Source organism: Taudactylus pleione, unplaced genomic scaffold (genome assembly GCF_031769625.1).
Source record: "Taudactylus pleione unplaced genomic scaffold, aTauple2 ptg000016l, whole genome shotgun sequence".
Lineage (NCBI taxonomy): Eukaryota > Metazoa > Chordata > Amphibia > Anura > Myobatrachidae > Taudactylus > Taudactylus pleione.
In genome coordinates, this window is record NW_028284418.1 from 54,596,484 (window position 1) to 54,618,151 (window position 21,668).

Below are 21,668 nucleotides of genomic sequence, written 5' to 3' on the forward strand. Positions count from 1 at the left end.
TCATAGAAATATGTCACTCATAAAAGTCATCCTTCTGCTATAATATATACTGTATATAGGCTACATTAAACCTTGAGCAAACTGTACAATTTTAAATAAATTATTCACATACTGTAGTATGTTGTGTGCATACTTTTTTTTAATTTATAGCTTAGCAATATAAATGACATAGCATTTCACTTTCAGGGAGGGGAGATTAAAACAATCCTCTAGAATTTTGGTGTAATTATTCACCAATTGCTTTACAAAAGACAATTCTTTTCATGAAATGTAACAGCTAATTTACACCATCTGATCTTACCCCAAACTTTAGTGAGAAGCTTGTGCTGACTCTACATTTAGATGGCAACCTTATAACCATGCTGTATGAACTTTCATTTTTGTGCATTGGTAGTCACAGGTACCTCAATTACAAGGTACCTGTCCATGGTCTCAGTAGTAAGCTGGAGCTCCTGCTTGGTAAAATTCCTATTAGAATATGTAGAAAGTATTATTTATATGTATGCACAAAAGTATACCACTTCTAAGCACTAGTAGGAAAAAGGTATACAGCTGATGTATTATATATATTGCAGAGGCGGATCTAGCGGCGGTGCAGCCGGTGCCTTGCACCGGGGCCTGCTGTGGTGCAGGGGCCCATAGACGCCTGCATCCTACAGCGCCGCCACCGAGCCGTTCCCCTTTAAGAAATTGGATAGAGCCGGAGCGGGCTGCTCCAGCCGCTCCGGCTCCACCATGACACGCACCCACAGTAACCACCGCCGGCGCCGCCCCTGTGTTGAGACGGTGCGCGTGACATTATGACGTTATGCGCGCTGCTGGAGACTTGGAGAGCGCAGATCGAGAGCAGGGAAGAAGGGGAAGAAGTGGACTCTGATGGAAGGTAAGTGAGTGAATTATTTATTTAACCACTAACTGTCAGTGGTTAAATCCTGTGCGGGCAGCGGGAGGGGGTTGCGGGCAGCGTTAGGGGGTCTGACAAAAAAGGGGGCATCAGGGGTCGGTTCATTGCGCTGGTGGTGAAAAAAAAAAAAACCTGGGCAGGGGGCACTGTGCACAGCTCTGTAGCAGTGGCTGGCAGAGGTGGAAAAAAAAAAGGGTGGTAGAAGCCAGTATTGCGGTGGTGCGTGTTGCTGAAAAAAAAAAGGCTGGGCAGTGGGGGAGGGGGGTGTTGCGGCAGAGAGATTGGATTTAATGTCGGGGAGTGAGGTGGTGAAAAACAAAAGGCTGGGCAGCAGGTTATGGCAGAGGCAGGATTTAATGATGGGGTGGGCAGCCGGAGCAGGCCCGCTTCGGCTGCTCCTGCTCCAACATGACAGAAACCAGCCGCAGTCCGGCCACTTGTAATGACACAGCGCGTGTGACGTCATGACGTCACGTGCACCGTGTCATAAGAAGGGGCCGGGCTGCTGGAGTAAGAGGATCAAGAGGAGCCGCAGAGGAGAAATAAGCTAAGCTGCGGTGGTACGGAGGAGGTAAAAGAGGCTGACACACACACGCTGGGGCTGGGGAGGGAAACAGGCTGACACACGCTGGGGGGGAAGAAGCTGACACATGCTGGGGGGGATGAAAGAGGCTGACACGCTGGGGGGGAAAGAAGCTGACACGCTGGGGGGCGAAAGAAGCTGACCCGCTGGGGGGGGAAGAGGCTGACAATCTGGGGCTGGGGGTAAGAGGATGACAAGCTGGGGGGGAGAGGCTGACAAGCTGGGGCTGGGGGTAAGAGGCTGACACGCTGGGGGGGGAAGAGGCTGACACACTGGGGTTGGGACACACACTGGCAGGAGAACAAGGCTGACACACTGGGGCTGGACAGACTGGATTTACTGACCGGGGGGGGCAGTGAGGGGTGGTAAAAAAACAAGGCTGGGCAGCTGGACAGACACTGTATTTTTTTGTTACTGGGGTGGTGGTGAATAAATGTTGGGGTGACAGGAATTGGCGGATGGGGGGGCCCAAAGCATATTCTTGCACCTGGGCCCACCACTCTCTAGTTCCGCCACTGATATATTGGGTTAGTTATTCTTTTTACTATTACACAGCAAACTCATATCTATATCCTGAATCAATACAGTTAGGATGAATATCATATATTGAGAGGAAATATTCAAATCTATCTGATTCAAATATCTCTTTGATTTGAATATCTTCCCTTGATTATATAGTTAATCCTAACTGACCTGATTTCGAGTTAGAAGCAAATCAACATGAGGAGCAAAGAAGAAAACAAAAACAGCAATTTGCAACTTGGCAAAACCAAATTTAACTTTACATTTTAGTGTAAAAACAAGCTGCCCAGTATGTTTCCTACGCATTTGGTATGAAAGACCGGCTGACGCATGGCCGGCAGTTTGATTCCCGGCAGCGGCAGCCCGACAGATGCAGAGATCCCGGCAGCGGCAGCCCGGGATCGTCCCTTGGTAAGTACAAACTAACCTAACCCCCCTAACCCTCCTTAGGGGTGCCTATCCCTAACCTCCCCCCTGTGCCTAACCCTAATCCCCCCTCTAAGTGCCTAAACCTAACCCCCCTTTCCCCACTGCCTAAACCTAAGTCCCCTGGGGGGATGCCTAACCCTAACCTCCCCCCGGGGTACCTAACCCTCCCTCCCCCTAGCCTGACCCTAACCCTCCCGGGGGGGTGCCTAACCCTGAGTCCCCCCCGGGTGCCCTAAACCTAACCCTCCCCCCCACGGCTGTCCACTCACGGTGCCCGGCATCCCTTCTTCGGAAAAATGACAGGGGTCTAGATTTAGACACCTGTCATTTAACCCTCGCCAGGATAAAGCAATCGGGAAGCCGGATGTCGGGCTTACGTCAACCGGTTTCCCGATTGAATCCCGTTTCCTACATGCAATGCAGTCAATATATTCCTTGCATGCAAAATAATGAAATGGTTTTTCACCCCCTTGCATTGCAACATGGTTTGTTCCAAGAGCAATTTGCTCCTCGATTGCTTCTTTTTTTATTTGCTCCTAACTCTGAATCAGACCCTCAGTGGTCCAACTGTTCTAATGTTGTTCAGACCAAATACTAACGGTAGAATGGGGAAGCAATGTAAAGTAATTGACTTTGACTGTAACTTAATTATTTGTTCCAGACAAGGTGGTTTGGTTTTATCAGAAACCGCTGCTTTCTGTGCACAACAGTCTCTTGTGCTTGCAGAGGATGTTTTTGAAAACAAAGAACAGCCAAGGAGTGTCAGTTATGTGGGCAAAAATGTCTTATTAATGAGAGAGATCAAAGGAGAAAGATCAGACTGGTTCAAGCTGACAGGAAGGTGGCATGAAAAAGAGCATCTCTGAACACATAGTACATCAAACCTTGAAGCAGATGGACTACAGAAAAAGGCCACAATGGGTTCAACTCCAGTCAGCTGAGAACAGGAAACAAAGGCTACAGTGGGCAGAGGCTCACCACAGCTGGACAGTTAAAGATTGTAAAAATACCTTTGAAAAGCTGCAGGATATACAATGAAACTAGTCAGGTGGGCACTTTGACACTACTACTCCAACTCCAGAGATTCTGTGGACCTATTGTGGATTTTCATCTTTCCTGGATAGCACCTTCAAAAACACAATCACTTTTCTATGTCACTTAAAGGAATATTCCAGCACTTTGGAGAACCAGAACTTTCAACCTTGCAATGGAGGAGAACCTTCATCTGCAGTGTTAATTCACAGCTAATTACTCTGAATTAACCCATTTTGGACTGGTAAATATCATCATGCTGACATTTTGGGTGCTATAATAATTGTGGCATGCTGCCTATATAAATAAGAAGATTATACTAAATTGAACAGTATATTCTAATACCTACAGATATGCCCAGATACATCCTTGCCCATAGCGCAGCATCTCGTGCCATGCATGGCGTGAGATGGAATCCCACGATTGGAGACGCGCATTAGCGTCTCCATAGGTTTGAATGAAGATGCAGTCCCGCGATCGTGGACGCGCCATAGTGCATGATGGCATGTAGCACAATACGTGCGCATGTTTGTGGCGCGATTAGCCACAGTGAACTTGAGCGCATCTGTATATGTTGTTTGGTCCACTGAACAATTATCCACATACAAGTTCAAGGAATTCATGGTGTTTCATTTTATATACATTTTTAACCACTGTTTGATATGTTAATATCTGTCTTTTCTATGAGAATAAAATATTTATTTTATAATAACTATGTTTAAGTAATAATGCTTTATATGTCATTTAACGTTGTTAATACATTTTGTGCCAAATTTGTTTAACTATCTTGGAGAATGACTTATTCCGTTTTTATACAGCCACTTTTAGAGAAACACCCTAGGCAGTGCTTGGAAAGTTAGAAATTTGGCTGACCCTGGTGCTCACCATTTGATCTGTGTTTAGGTCATTTATTGGTTGCAGCTGCACACAAAAAAAGTAGTGTATTCTTTTAAAAAATGTATATTTAAAAAATAGGCTGCAAAAACCTATTATTACCCAACAATTTATCACCGTATAATCAATTTGATATTTATTACAACACTATATCTTGCAACAAAGTTATAAATAATTTTCTTCAATAGCTGGAGAAAAGTAATCTATGTTTAAATAATAATGTCATCTAACGCTGTCAGTACATTTTGTGCCAAATTTGTTTAATTATATTGGAGAATGATTTACTCCATTTTCGTACAGCCACTTTTAGAGAAACACCCTAGGTCAGGGGTGGCCAACCCATAGGAGGCAAAGGGCCAAAAAATATATGTAGTCAAGTGAAAGAGCCGGTAGCATGCGCTGTCACAAGACCATGTCCCATTTTTGTGCGCACGCCTTTGGTATGACATTTGCAGGACCATGACCTTGTATCACACCCCCATTTTTAGTCACACTGGGGGCGAGCCCAGGACATTGAAAATACACATTTTACATAATCTTCCCAATATACATTTTTCACTGTTGAAGTGAAAGAAAAAGCCAGAGCAATATAGAAAACATTGAAATAGCCATGTTCACATAAAATACATATTGAAATCCAGAACCAAATAAAATACATTGAGGCTGCCAGTGCTCATTATGCTGTGCCCCCTGTAGTTGTGCCTATTAAGCAATGTCCCCAGTACTTATGGCCATTATGCAATGCCCCTATAGTTGTGCCCATTAAGCAATGCCCCCATTAGTTGTGTCCCTTATGCAATGCCCCCTGTAGCTGTGCCCATTTGCCAATTCCCCCATTAGTTGTGGCCCTTATACAATGCACTCTTTATCTGTGCCCATTAACCAATGTCCCCAGTAGTTGTGGCCCATAAGAAATGACCCTGTAGCTGTGCCCATTATGCAATTCCCTCTGTAGTTGTGCCCCTTCTGCAATGCCACCTTTAGCTGTGCCCATTAAGCAATGCCCCCATAAGTTGTGGCTCTTATGCAATGCCCCCTGTAGCTGTGCCCATTTAGCAATGCCTCTAGCAGTTGTGCCCCTTCTGCATTGTCCCTTGTAGCTGTGCCCATTAAGCAATGCCCCCTCTAGCTATGCCCCTCCTGCAATATCCCTGTAGTCATGCCCCCTAAGGAAGTGCCTCCAGCACTAGCTCCCCCTCCCCACCCACACCCCTATGAAGAAACTTACCTTCATGCTGGCACCACTCCACACCATCAGGGCTCCCGAGTCGACTCCCACCATCACTGTAGCTGCGTGCATGCTCCTCACATCCATCGCAGGTGACGTCATGAAGTTACCTGTGCACTGCATTACTGGGAACGCTGGCCTCTGAAGTGATCAGAGGCTTCTTAAGTCTCTGATGGCTCTAGAGACCAGTGTTCTCAGTACTAATGGGGGTCTGCTGAGCCACGAACCGCATTACAAGCTCAAAAGAGCCTCATGCGGCTCGAGAGCCATGGGTTGGCCACCCCTGCCCTAAGGAGTGCCTTGAAAGTTATCTTGCATAACCTCTCTCTTTCTCAAAGACTGTAAAAATGTTGCCTGTTGTAGTCTCAGTTTCTGCTGCAACATTCAGATGGTAAGTCAGAATGTACTAAACAACATGAATCCATGTATTTAAGCTGCCTCAAGTCAATGGATCAGAATTGTGGTAGTTGTGTAATGGTGTGGGGAATATTTTCTTGACACCTTCATACCAATTGAGCATTGTTTATTTATTATCTTCATACCAAGTGAGCATTGTTTATGTGCCACAGCTGATCACATGCACCCATTTACAGCTACTCATATTCTGATAGCTACCTCCAGCAGGATAAAGTACCAGAAAACACATGCCATCTCAAGTGACAATGTATTAAATATACTACAGTAGCCAAATCTCAATCCAATAAAGCACCTTTGGAATCTGGTGGACATTGAGATTTACAGGATGAATGTACAGCATGGACCAGACTCTCTAAGAAATGTCTCCAGCACTTTGTTAAACACTTTAAATGATGATAGATTAACTTGGTAACTAATTTTTTATCATCTCCTAACAGGTTGCAAGATTTCAAGAGAAACCCTAGAGACAAACTCTGAGATTATCACCTTCCTGTCACTGGTCACAGTGACTTTTAGGACCCGCTGCCTGTTGAGCGAAATGCAATTGTAAAGTTGAAGCTGCAGTCTGGCTGGACAGTCACACAGGTCTCCTTACACAGCCTGGCCAGGTCTGGCTGGACAATCACACAGGTCTCCTTACACAGCCTGGCCAGGTCTGGCTGGACAATCACACAGGTCTCCCTAAACAGCCTGGCCAGGTCTGGCTGGACAGCCGCACAGGTCTCCCTACACACACAGCCCAGCCAGTCCAACTCTGGTAATGATCCTTAGAATCTAAAATATACACTGTAACTATCCTAAGATAATGCATTATTGTTCATTCTACCTGATACTCCTTTTTCTAAAACCTTTTAAAAACTGTAATTTAAAGTATTTAAGTATTCCTTAAATATTCACATTGTAATCTTACTTATTGTCTTGCAGCTATTAGGCATAAATTACACCGGTCAAAGTGTAACTTTGGAAGTGCTGGTATGGAGAATGTAAATTAATAGAATTTGATAGTTTTGCAATGAAAGCATGTTATTTCCCGTTCTTCTGTCAACAGATGTATATACACACATAATTATATATATATATAGAGAGAGAGAGAGAAAGAGAGAGAGAGAGAGAGAGAGAGAATGCTTTTGTTCCTTATTTACCTTTCAAATAATAAATAATAGTTTCCATGCAGTGTGATACTATGAATTGTATTGCTAGACTGGTGCTAAATCACAAGCTTACTTGATCCTGCTGTTCCCTTTTTATTATAAAAGTGCCTGGCTTTCAAATGATCAGTTGCCAAGAATGTTGTTAGAAGTTAGGACCATGTTAAAAAAAAAACAGTAGATCAAACCATACTGTCATGTTATACAAAAGGTTAATGTCCAATAATCAAATACAGTATCTAATGCAAAGAAGTAGCTCAATTACCTTTGGTTTTTCTTTTCAAAAACTCAAAATCACCAAATAATTTTGGTAAAAAAACATAAAATAGTTTTCTTTTTTCTAGATGCAGTCCATCCGAACACAATTGCCGCCCCAACAAAGAAAACACATTATGGAAAGCACTAATACAAATACCAGGAGATGAAGGACCAGCAAATATACTATTTTCAGAGAATGCCAACTGTAACAGAGAGAACTGACACTGCCATGGTGGTGCCCATGGCCCAATGACCTGGCACCACATATGATACAAACGGGGAGAGCCTGAGGGAGCAAAGGAATCAAGATTTGCATCTTGTCCTGCTACACCCAGTGCAAGGGGCTACATCAAGGCAGATTCAAAGGACAAAATCTAACATTGGTGCTTGGAGAAAATCTATGAACACTTAAATAATTTTGAAAACAATTGACAAATAAAAAAGTACAGTCTGCTGTTCTCTTCTTACATTACTCCTACAGAGATAACAGATGAAAGCAGAATATATTATGTTGTTCTTTTGTAAAGATGAGCAATATATATGTTTGAATTAAAAAAGATCTGCTACATTGTGTGTTGAGTCTATTTACAGTTACTTTTACAGCTTAGACAAAATACCTGGGAAAGTCAGCAACATGTAGGAAAGGAGGGAGTGATCAGACTTGTGTTTGTAAAATTACAGAAGCTGATTGGTTGATACAGGAAGACAAGGTTTTAACATGGGCCAATTACTGTAGAGCTGGGGTGGAGCTTTGGGTCCTATTGCCAGGGTGATCAATGTTGGACAAATTGGCCTATCTGATAGTATTGTTTTATAATATCACTAGGGATCGCTAAGGGAGAATTGGAATTCGTGTTTAAATGTTGTTTGATTATCATGACAATATTACACATTAGCATATATATTATCTTATTTTTATTTTTTAAAAATCATTCACCAGACTTGAACAAATCAGTATTTTTATTCAGCATATACCATCATGCAGGATCTAAGCATCACCAGAGCATTGATGCTTAGATCCTGCATGACCAGCAGAATAAAAATACTGCTTTGTTTAGGTCTGGTGAGTGGACCCATTTTTTCAACTTTGGATTTGTACCCTGTTTTTTGGATCTATTTTAGTTGCTACCCCAGAATTATATTTCGTAATAGACATGAATGTGGACCTTGCTAATTTCTCCGTGTGTGCGCTCAAGTTCCATTCTTCCCTGAAGGTGAACCCCTGAATGTGATTCTAATTAAATTTTTCATCAATGTCTTTCTCCATTCTCTATCTGGAAGCACATTCCCTAACACTGTTAGCTTTTTTCTTCATTAGTAAATGACACTATGTAATGGCAATCATAGTACACATTATATTGCTTATGCTTCAGAAGGCCAGTAATTGATTGATGTGCACACTATAATGCAGTCTACAACTAGGTCTCTTCTTTTTAATGCCACGCCAGACATTTTGCAGTAATGTCTCTTTTGCTATTTCTCTGCTAGTACTATGCAATATATACTTTGTATTCATGATTTACTGTTTAATGACTTACAACCTTTTTCCTATTTGTTTATTTCACGTGTTGTCATGTTGATGGGAATATTGAATGTTGTCACATGATGTCTTTGACAGTGTTTTTGGAGCAATTTAAGCCTGTAAAAGATTTACATGTTTGGTTTTACAATATGTTAGTGTGAGAAAGGGTTAGGCAGACATCTGAAGTTTCAAATTTTACTACACAGTGCTTAAAGCAGCTATTTCCACAGTGTAGATATTGCATTACTAGTATCATCTTTCACTGTTATTATTACATGAGTATTGGTATTACCTTGCTGCTTTTTTAATGAGTATGTCATAATAATTAGCAAAATTTATTTTTTCATATTTATGTGGTTTGATGGCTGTCATGATTCATTGTTGTGGCTGTATTTAATCTGATTTACTGATTATTGTACAAAATAAATATTTAAATAAAAAACAATGTAGGCTAAACTCGTTATTTAGCTTTCTTGGGTTCTAAGCACCCATTTTATAAATCAAAACTGTCTCTTTTATTATTACCAGTTCTTTTAAATGACCACCTCTGGGGGCAATCTAACTACATCCTATACCTGTCAATATAACTGAAAATATTATGTTTACTATTAAAAGTATACAGTATCTTGTAACTGGATTCTCACAAGTTTGTTTTTTGTTTGTTATAATCCATGTTGTGTTTAGAAATGCCCAAATGCATGAGGTTGGAGAAAAAAAACATTCTTATACTGAGTTTTACATTTAAACATAGCAAAAGCTGTACACTAATTAAATACAATCGTTGCATAGCCAAACCCATTTTCAATATAATTTTTATAATCTTAAATCTTTGTAGACATACGCTATTTAGTGTCATGAAAAAAAGAAACATGACTTTCCTTAACAACTGTGGAGAAGAGATCGGTGCTGGAGAGCTGATTCTAAAATCATCCAATCAGATGCAAGTACGTAATGGTGTCTATGATGATGGTCACCATGTCACGGCCGCAAAAAATACAGCTCTTAACAACAGGCCCATAACTAGGGGTGTGCGAGTGGTGCTCCCGCACAGAGCGCAGTGCTCTGTGGGCATCACTATCACTGCCAATGTCCTTTGCTTATGGCTAGTAAGGCCCATGGAATGGCACCTAGAAACCGGTATTGCTGCTGTTTTGCCACCTGTAGCATCCTTTGGATGCTACAGTCAGGCACCTTGCCACGTATATAGCTGCCCGAAGTGTCTTGAAGATGCTCTGGGCACTGCTGCACTCCCAGCTACTGGTGGGCCCGTCTCCTATGTGTGACATCATGCACAAAGGGGGCAGGCCCAGCACAGGGCATTTTTGAAGCCCTGTTATGGCAAAGTCAAGTACATTCTATAAAATGATAGCTAAAATTTGATTGGTTGCTATGGTCAATTTACTACTACAGTACTTGTCTTTTTTAGAAGGTTTAATATACAGTATCTCTCAGCACATTTTACACAATATAACTGGTTCCAATAATAAGCATCTGCCATGTAACTTCATTTGAAAGCCTGCACACACAGGCTTGGCCTGCCACCTTAGCCTGCACCTTAAGCATGCGATCTGAAGCATGGAGTTAGAACCGGAGTTCGAACTGGATTTGGACTTTTGACTACTTTCTAACCTAAATTTAAACCATCTCACAAACACAGCAGCACAGGCATGCTGCCACTCGACCTTCATTTACACTCCCCTGAGACTGGGTTCGGCTGCTGTCTCATGCTGCAGCCAAATCGAACTCCACAAACTGCTGGATGTGACAAGACCACACACTCGTGTGAAGGAGACGCTGTGGCTTTTTGCAGAACACTTTTCATTTTTTAATTTCTGATTAAGTTTAACATGGTTTTAACTTAAAATGCGGTCACCATTTATTCTCTTTTATTTTTTTCTCATCCTGGACGTTATACTTCCACTACTTGCACACCCTGCCAGATGTAACCTACGCAGTGCGCCCCAGATGGCTGCTCGGATGGTTCTTTCTTGGGCAGGATGAACAAACACGTGGATCTATTCACTCAGTGCATTTCATATTTCAAATATTTCAGTCACCCGGAAATCTCATGCCCGAACTGCAGCACTGTTTGCTGCATTTACTATTACTTGTGCTGTAAAATGTACTTCCACTGTATGATATATTGGTGTGCTATACCTCCACTGTATGATATACTGGTGTGCTATACATCCACTAAAGTTCATCCTCCATGGGCTATATGTACTTTATGTGGATCTATTCACACAGGGTATATCATTCTGCCACACGTGTCATATTTCCCATATATGCCTTGGCTTCTTGTGTGGCTTATCTCCCACAGTTCCAGCTTCATAGTGCACCCACCATGGCTGCCTCACCTGGTGCACTCATGGATGAGATAAAAAATACATGGACCTGACTATTATGATGGGACCTTACTCCTAGCGTCAGGACGCTGCAACCACACCCATTTTGTGTTTTCTAGGTGTAACTTATTCCACCCAGGGTAATCCTACGTAGTGCGCCCAAGACGGCTGCCTCTTTTGGTACCTTTTGTAGGTGGAATATTTAACCCATAGAAGTTATTTCCAAAACTGTCTGCACCAACCCTGCAATATGCTTATTGTGCTCCCTAGGTTTCGGTTGATTTTAATTATCTGTGTGGTTTTCTACTTTTTTTTTTTGCAACACCAAATCCTTGTACAATGTACCATGTTTTCTGATGTCTGTAAAGCGACTTTGAGTCCTATGGGAGAAAAGCGCCATATAAATAAAATTATTATTTTTATTATTATTATTATTATTATTATTATTATTATTATTATTATATCAAACTCCTATTATTTTATAGATTGTAAGCTTGGACTCTCCTCTTTGTCTCTGTGATAATACCCACTCTTGTTTGTATGCAATTGTAAAGCACCATGGAATATGCTAGTGCTATAGCTAATAATAATAATAATAATAATAATAATAATTTTAGTGTGTGATCTCTTTCCATACACTACAGTTTATCCTGTTCTAAATATAATTCAAGAACAGCACAACTGAATGCGGAGGTATCATAATGGTCCAACTCTGCGATCTTCCTTCCTTTTATCAAGTATCTGATTCTAGTTTGATAAAGATCTGACTTTATAAGAAGTGTATTGCTAGACCAAAATTAAAGCTCAAAAATAGTATTTTATCCTGATTTAGAAAACTCAACCCAAAATAAAATTAATGCTTATAATATTTTGCTGCAGTTATAGTTATTAGCATCTACTGCATACTTTTTTTGTGTTCTGTAAACAGTATAAGCACTAAAGTGCTAAGTATATTATTTATTAATGACAGTAAAACAGTTGAGGCTATATAAACTCAATAATCATATAATACAAAATATAACATTCTGGAAAAATGAGACAAGTGAATTTCTCTGCACCAGACCCTTTGAGCATCTCTTTTCTTTGATGGCCAAATGATCAGATCTTGCTCAAGTGCCTTGAGCACTAAATTTTACATTCTACAGGACAATGCCTGTACGTGCCAAGAGAATCATTCTAAGATCTTGAAACTGATTACTTTATTTCATGACAGCACATGACAAAGCCCTTTTTCTACATTTAAGGTCAGTTCAATTGTAAAACTATTTCTTACACCTTCTAACAGTTGATGTGGAAGTTTTTTTTATGTCTGAAGAGTTAATCAAGATTTATTTCAATCAAAAAGAGATTCTAAGGTAGGATGATAACAGGAGTATAAAAAATAATCGGCTCATTAGTCTTTGGGTAAGTTATGCCTCAAAATAAGATGCACTTAAATTAACCTAGCTACAATATAGATTGTATGTTGTTGGCTAGCTGGGCCTAAAGCATAGAACCTATTAACAAAATACATGACAATCACCATAGAACATCTCATTTAGATTGAGAGAGAGAAATTCAGCTGAGCATTGCAGTACTGTCTATTTAAACAAGGCAAATATTTAGGAAACGTTGAGTCTAAATCAACATATCTCCTTATACAATGTGTATTTAGTTTGTTCTTGTTTGCTCTTGTAACATTTCTAATCTGATTTTGACATAATTGTAATTTTTGGGTGAGGATAAATTCTCCACATGAAGAACAAACCAGATGGTATGAACTGTCACATTTAGCATCCTGGAGTCCCCTACTGAGGGGCTGGAAGTTGTGGTCGCGGGTCAAGGAGCGAGGGGCCTGGATGTTCAGTCTCCTTGTCCACAAGCATCAGATATTGGCGAGACCTGACCTAGGGTGCGGAGTCTAACCTGCCAGGAGGTGTTCACCAGTGACCCCTCCAAGCGGGATATGGGTTTCAGCTGCACCCGGCAAGCAGGTCGCGGTCCCCAGGTCAGGGATCCGATGAGAGTGGGAATAGAGAAAGAGACACTGGTTTGGCCCACTGGAAATATAACTCCTGTACCACTAGTACAGAGAAGCACAATAGAGATGTTTCCCGAAGAGGTGCTGTGGAAGACCAGAGGGAGAGAATCCACTGAGGAGCTGGTTGTGCAGCTAGCACTGGAGGGAAATGAGGGTATGCTGCAGTCACTGAAGGAGAGTGGTGATTGCACCAGTTTGGATGACGTGGTGTCTGTACACTGATGCAAGAGGATATGACACTGGTAACTAGCTCACACAGCCAAAGGCATATGAATTAGCACACACTGGTAAAGTGTACTGTAGTACTTCTGTACAAGGATAAGGCAAACAGGAGAAAGGTGTTCTATCACACTGCTGCACAAGGTTATAGCACTTTATAAATAATACAGTGGCAAAGGCACTTGAATCAGCACACAGAGGCAAGATGTTCTATCACACTGCTACACAATGATATGGCACTTTGTAAATAATACAGTATACTGGCAAAGGCACTTGAATCAGCACACACAGGCAAGATGTTCTATCACACTGCTGCACAAGGATATGGAACTTTGTAAATAATATACTGGCAAGGGCACTTTGTAAATAATACACAGGACTCAGTACATAGCAAATTTACAGAGCATATACTGGAAATACCACTGTGAAGCAAACAGCAACCTTCTGGGAATAACGAATTTGATCAAGCAGTTACCTGTTCACCTGGAGTCCTGTTTATACCCCTAGGTAGCTGTCCATTGGTTGAACAAGTCAGCTGACAACAGACATAGCTACCACTAGATAAGGATCTATCAGGTAATTCAGCCCAGAATCCTGACATGAACAATATTGGAATGCCCTCTAGGTCGCCCTACAGTCTAGGGTTATTAAATCTATTTTATATTCATTATGTCAATTTATGTATTTTTATAGTCTTGTTATGCAATATTCCAATTGTCTTAAAAATACAACTACATTTTTTTATTGCATTAAGAACATTCTTCTGTGTAATCAACTTTATTTACTAATAACTGGGCAGTTTATTTCCAATGTATAATTATATCTCCCATGATGATGTAGAAGATGTATGTAGATATACAGTAAGAGGAAAATTAATGATCTGGCTCATTTCTTTCTTGATCTGCTGCAGAAGTCATTTACAATTCATTCTTTCAAATTTGTCACAGATTTTAATTTACAATTACAAGTTACTGGTATGAGCCGTCCACTTGCTGTATGCCAAAATATTTATTTAAACAATTGACAATTTGTTCCTTCTTCAATGTGTAATATATATGGGCTCTATGCATGCATATTTACAATTTTTGGTCAATATTGTGATTATTTGATGACCTCACTAGTGTGATCCAGGCTATAAATCAAAATAACAGCTATAAAATGAGAATATTCTATAAGTAAAACTGTATATATACAGTACTGTATATTAAACCTACTGAACTGATAGATATGTGTTATTAAGTCAAAAGTAACACTCAAAGATATTGATTGGGAATTTACAAAAAGGTCAGTGCAAGTCAGACTAATTAATGATTCTGCAAAGAAGTATGATAAACTTTCAGAATAATTAATCAATAAATGTACCCAGATGTGATATAGTTGTTAGAAATGGAAGAAATATATTCAATGAAGTACAGGCTCTGGATAAATCTGAGTTACTGAAAATGAAATGCATTATTACTGATAGTGCCATAACAGGGCTTTATTGCACCCTCTGCCAGCCACAACCCCTGAGTGAATAATGTTATGATGTCATGCCAGGAGTTGGGCTAGGCAGCCAGTTCCGGGAATTACAGCACTGCACGGAGGATCCTCAGGATGTTCTTGGGGGTTGTAAGCACTGCAGTGTGCATTCCTGAAGCATCCAAAGGGGCTGTGAGGCAGTGATGGTGTCACCCACTGAGCTATTTGCTCTGTGCAATGACACTGCTTGAACACCCCTAGTTATGGACCTGATATCTGAACACAAAACTAAGATCAGGAACCTTAATCTTGAGTAAGCTGAAACTTATGTGAAGTCATAAATGTACCTAGAAAATTATTTACATAATTATCAACATATGGTGCCACATTTATGATTATATCTATCTATCTATATACTGTATATAGTAGATACATACATATATGGATGTGATATCAGTAGCTAATATGCTTGTTCATTTACCAAGTAATTCTGATTATATAGTGTAAATAATGGAGTTTATGAACTGAACATCTGGCTATAAAATGAAGAGTTTACTGCATGGGACATCCTCAATGTCATTTATTTACCAACATAATGAAAATGTTTGTAATCCGAGTTTGACCTGTGGTAGACTAATATCAATTTGTCAGTTAAATTAAGAAATCCTTATGAACCTGGATCACTGTTTACTTTATTGTGATATTAGTTATACAAAACCAAATTATTACATTGGAAATGTTCTGTAACCTGCAAACAATTATTATCACTGACAATTTAAGTTACTATTTATAATATACAGTATTTCTATATAGTTCTTTTATTTTTTCCCTAATATTTACATTTTCTTCTATTTAATTTCCATGACAGCTTCCTTAGCTAACCATAGTTATTGACTGAAGAAAATAGAATTACAATAAATGGTTTTCTTGCCTTTGCTAGAAGAACAAATACATAAACAGTTCTTGGCAATGCATATGCACAAAATATTAACATTTAATAAAAATGCAATAATCAAGACACAACAAATATATATCCAGTGACCTGAAAGAACAGACACTGATGTTACTATCAGCAGTAATATTTGTAAACAAAGAATGTCAAGGTGTAATTGAAGTTAACTCTTTTAAACAAATCATGTTACAGCTTTACATTTATTATAATGTTTTAGTTCTATCACATGTCCACCTCATTACCCAGAAATAGAGATATGTGAACCTATATGTTTTGTCACCCAGAATAATTTGAACTATCAATTGACCCAATAGATCATTTGTATTTATTCACTCTCTCCAATCCTTTCCTAACTTTCCTATGTCTATCAAATAAATAGCATTTGAGTTGTGCACTCTAATTCTGGTCCTTATATGTACTGTCAGAAGTGTGTGATGCAGGTTATAAAAATGTTTGCTATATTTGACAAAAGAGGAAGTACAGGATCATTAATGATCTACTTCACAAACCTTTCATAAATGTTATGTTTGTAGAATATAATATTTATTAGCTGTTTATCAGTTGTGATCAATTGCCACTCATTTCAAAGTTGATTTAAGCCTCCAAAGCCATCCAATTTAAACAAATTACATAATTTTTTGTGTTATCTATGTCACATATTGATAAGTTACAATTTTCTGCTTGAACTATTTGCAATGCATTTAGGACCTCATTCAGAGTCGTTCGAAGCGGCCGCACGGTGATACGGGAAAAGGGGCCGGATATTCAAATGATTCCCTCGCAAGTTGCGTCCCTAAGTTTGGATCGGTAGTTGGCCGACCAAGGGGAGGAAGCAGTCGGAAGACAAAAAAATACGCCCCCTTCTCGTACGCATTGCAGTTCATTTCCAGGCATATAAGGATTAATTGAGACCATCGGGAACCATCAGAACTGGTCGTAGAGCTTAAGGTTGACCATACCCTCTCTTAAGCTCTACGATCATGTCAGTGTAGAAACCTCCCATGTCACATGTGCCATGACGCTACTTTGTTAATTATGCACTCCCATAATCCGTATGCACTCCAATAAAATGCCGTTCACATAATGAGGCACGCCTGCGTTCGGATCTCCACTTCCCCGTTTGCAAGCACCTTCCCCTGTTACCACCCACAAACGCCTCCATCTGTCACTCAAACTACCGACCTGGCTGTGTTCAAGGAGAGAGAAATTTCTGATCGTAGTGGCTAGTTTGCGCACGTGCATTGCGAACTTTACGCAGTATAGCAAACATCGGTGGCGTGCGGCCGCTTCAACCGACTCTGAATGAGGTCCTTAGTCACATAACGATATACAATGAGCAACCACAACAATGTATGCATTTTTTTAAATGTTTCTCATCTGTCTTTTAGTATCCAGCCACCACAGATTTGTAGTAAATTGTACCAGAGTAATACACAGCTTGGCAGAGACAGCATATAGGGATCGTTACAGGTGAAGTCAAAACAATAGGCAAAGGTCAGATATATTGGAAGTCAACTAATAGCAACATAATCCAAAAACCAGTCCAACATTCGGTACTCACAGATTGCTAATACTGTAAATAGGCAAGAAGACATGCAAAGCAAGGTTAGTTATCAGGCATTTCATATAAATAGTAGGCAGGATAATAATCAGGGTAATAGGATGGATGTCAGAAAGTGAAGCCAAATTCAAAAGGCTTGCATTGAGTGTTCTGTGCAAGCAAGTTCATGGTACAATAACCTAGCACTGTTTTCTAGGTAAAACCTCACTATAAGTATCAAGGGTTGTGGCTCCATAAACAGGCAAGATAGATTGTAAATCATGTGCAGCTGACTTAACACAGGAGCTGGGTATCCATCTCAACCTTCGTGCAATGCTCTGGAACTTCTGAGAGTCATATCACTCTATTAACTTGTTAAAATGAGTGCCTTTAGTTCTGAACAAATGTTATGGTAGCTCAATATATACCGATGACTGTGACAATCTATTATCTCTATCTAAGTTTCTATTTATAACATTCTTTAAATATATTAGCTACTGTAAAACATATTCACTTTCCTTCATCTCCATTTCATTTTCTTGCTTCGCATTACCGTTTTCCTATCTCTATCACAATTGACTTATATTTGCAAGTGAGTGTTCACATTTTTATTAACACAATGTACATACGTTTCCTCTGTGACTGGACTGTAGCTAGTATTTATCTCAAGTTGCTGTAGGGCTAGAATATATTTAGCCACTTTTATGGAATGTTGGGAGATTATTTCTATTTAGTAAGATTGCAAAACAGACTCCATATTTATATAAATAATGATTCTGATGGAAGCCAAACAATATAATTCATTAAATGTAAGCATGATTTCTAAAGTCCTAGATAAAAGACTGTGTTTAATACATGATGTATGATGGTGTAAACTTGTAGATCTATACTGAAAATATATAAGCCATCATCAGAGACAACCTGATTACTGCCAAGTCTATATCTATATATTTGTCCAAGCTAACCAGTGGGGGATATTGACAGTAATTAATAGGGACAGAGAGATATAATGAGCTTTTTGGACAATCTGCAATTAATTATCAATGAACATTTAATTACCCACAGTCTACCTACAATGTTTTCTAGCCATTAACCTGAGAGGTGTCAGTTGCAGCTCCCCAACATGAGATCCCCCTTTTTCTTTTAATTGCAATGATTGGAATTTATTGGTTAATAGTTATCTCTAATATTAATTATATATATTTTCTGTAGTTTTTATTATTTACAAAATCTTGCAGAATGATGCAATTAAACATAAATTCTGCTTTCCAAATACAGTAACATCCTTTTATGAATGTCATGTTCTTTTTCTGTCTTGTGTACTCTGAAATGTTGGCCCTAATCCTGTGTACTCAGTATTCAGTAATGTTTCCTAGCCCTATTGTGGCTCCCCACTGTCATCCAGCCTGGCAGAAACAGAAGGGAAAATTTGTATGGTAATGAGCATTTTATTCAGACATGACATTGATGTATGAGCCAATGTTATTCTTGTCAGCTGTGAGAGAATGAACAAATGTTAGCAAGTTCACACTCTTATTGTGCATCTCAACCTGTTAAATCTCTAGGGAAAATTACCATACAAAACTACAATACTATTAACAATCAAATATAATTGGTTAAATAGACTTTAAACTCACATGTAAAATGAATATTCATTGTTCCTTTTTATGTTTTTAAATGTGTAATGAGAAAATTTAAAGGGCTCATGTCAAATATTTAATGTTCAGGCATGGTACAGGAGGTATCTGGATAGTAGATAGATGTTAACTAGATAGCCAGAAGGTAGACAGTCAATAGGTCAACAGGGTTAAAAACTGACAGGGTTTTATAGTGTTATTGATACTGTGTTTTTTATAAATTACATTTTGAACATATTATTGGCATCTTGGTTTCCATTTCTGTCATGTCAAGGTATATTAACCTTTTCTGATTTAATTTAATTATTAGTGCAACATCACTTCAGTGTACTGACAGGGTTAAAAGGAAGAAATGTAAATGGTTGACAGTGCAAAAGGTTGACAGGGTTAAAGGGTCAACTTAGTTAAAAGATTAACATGCAAATTGTCAACACAAAAATGTAGGCACATGGTTTTTCATGATTTTTATGGTTATGATTAGGGTTGGGGTTAGGCTAAGGTTAGAGTTAGGCACTAGAGGGAGGATTGTGGTTAGGATTAGCATTAAAAGTGTCAACCTATTCTGTGTTGAGCATTTGAATGTCAACATTTTGACCCTGTCAACCTTTTGTCCCTATAAACTGATTGCCTGTCTGCTTATAAATAAGCAAACTTTTACTGTATTTTAGGTTTAGCAAATATTGCATGTGTGTTGTATTTTGACTAAAGATATGCTAGATTTTACTATCAATTCAATAGTGTTCTGTTTTTTTTTTTTACAGATATCTTGGAATTACCCGACCACTGACATACCCAGTTAGGCAGAATGGGAAATGTATGGCCAAAATGATTCTTTGCGTCTGGCTCCTTTCTGCTTCTATCACATTACCCCCTCTGTTTGGGTGGGCTCAGAACGTCAATGATAACAAAGTTTGCTTAATTAGTCAAGACTTTGGCTACACTATTTACTCTACAGCTGTTGCCTTTTACATTCCAATGTCAGTGATGCTGTTTATGTACTACAGAATATTCAAAGCCGCCAAACGGAGTGCAGCCAAGCACAAGTTTTCCGGGTTTCCACGATCCGAGGAAAGTGAAGGAATGATATCCGCAAATGGGGTTGTAAAAATACACAAAGAATCAGATGAATGTACAAATCTTTCAAGATTACTTAGAAATGACAGGAAAAACATTTCTATTTTTAAAAGAGAACAAAAAGCAGCTACTACCCTTGGGATTATTGTAGGGGCTTTCACTGTATGTTGGCTACCTTTTTTTATACTTTCAACTGCAAGACCTTTTATCTGTGGTACAGAGTGCAGCTGTATTCCATTGTGGATGGAGAGAACATTTTTATGGCTGGGATATGCAAACTCTCTGATAAATCCTTTCATTTATGCCTTTTTTAATAGAGACCTGAGGACAACTTATCGAAACCTGTTGCAATGCAGGTACAGAAATATCAACAGGAAGCTATCAGCTGCAGGGATGCACGAGGCTTTGAAGCTCGCTGAAAGGCCTGATCATACTGTGTAAGATTGCAACTGATAATAAATCTTATTTCTCATTGTATAATATAGCATACATTGATCTTTTAAGATAGCTAATTTGATTAAACATACAGTCAGGTGCATAAATATTGGGACATTGACAGAATTTTCATATTTTGGCCTCTATTCACCACCACAATGGCTAAGAAATGAAACAAAAAAGATGTGCTTTAACTGCAGACTTTCAGATTTAATTTGAGGGTAATTACATCCAAATCAGGTGAACAGTGTATGAATTACAACGGTTTCTATATGTGCCTCCCACTTTTTAAGGGGCCAAAAGTAATGGGACTATCAACTCAAAAGCTATTTCATGGACAGGTGTGGGCTATTCCCTCATTATTTCATTATCAATTAAGCAGGTAAAAGGTCTGGAGTTGATTCCAGGTGTGACATTTGCATTTGGAATCAGTTGCTGTCGACTCTCAATATGAGATCCAAAGAGCTGTCACTATCAGTGAAGCAAGCCATCATTAGGCTGAAAAATCAAAACAAACCCATCAGAGAGATAGCAAAAACATTAGGTATTGCCAAATCAACTGTTTGGAACATTCTTAAAAAGAAAGAACGTACCAGAGAGCTCAGCAACACCAAAAGACCCAGAAGACCACGGAAAACAACTGTGGTGTATGACAGAAGAATTATTTCCCTGGTGAAGAAAAACCCCTTCACAACAGTTGGCCAAATCAAGAACACTCTCCAGGAGGTAGGTGTATATGTGTCAAAGTCAACAATCAAAAGAAGAGTTCACAAGAGTGAATATAGAGGGTTCACCACAAGATGTAAACCATTGATGAGCCTCAAAAGCAGGAAGACCAGATTAGAGTTTGCCAAACAACATCTAAAAAGCTATTACAGTTCTGGAACAACATCCTATGGACAGATGAGACAAATATCAACTTGTACCAGAGTGAAGAGTATGGAGAAGGAAAGGAACTGCTCATGATCCAAAACATACCACTTTATCAGTGAAGCATGGTGCTGGTAGTGTCATGCCGTGGGCATGTATGGCTGCCAATGGAACTGGT

General features: G+C 39.4%; 1 protein-coding gene and 1 long non-coding RNA gene across 6 annotated transcripts in view; both read left to right on the forward strand.

The window, feature by feature from the left end:
* Positions 1-21,668, forward strand: part of HTR7 (5-hydroxytryptamine receptor 7) — an 86,287-nt gene that overhangs the window by 31,207 nt on the left and 33,412 nt on the right. Inside the window, exon 2 of one of the 2 annotated variants that reach the window (XM_088476535.1) lies at positions 19,873-20,622. In XM_088476535.1, coding sequence (XP_088332661.1) covers positions 19,873-20,622 — 750 coding nt within the window. Of the gene's footprint in view, positions 1-19,872; positions 20,627-21,668 lie in introns of those variants that run through there. The other variant, XM_088476544.1, reaches the window with a different exon arrangement.
* Positions 727-9,344, forward strand: LOC148542063 (uncharacterized). Of its 4 annotated transcripts, XR_015878934.1 has the most exons (5): positions 727-883; positions 3,100-3,714; positions 6,447-6,766; positions 6,934-6,981; positions 7,502-9,344. It is a non-coding gene; the product is annotated as an uncharacterized LOC148542063 (long non-coding RNA). The 4 variants fall into 4 exon arrangements; XR_015878933.1 differs by lacking the exon at positions 6,934-6,981; XR_015878938.1 differs by lacking the exons at positions 727-883; positions 6,934-6,981 and adding an exon at positions 1,306-1,475.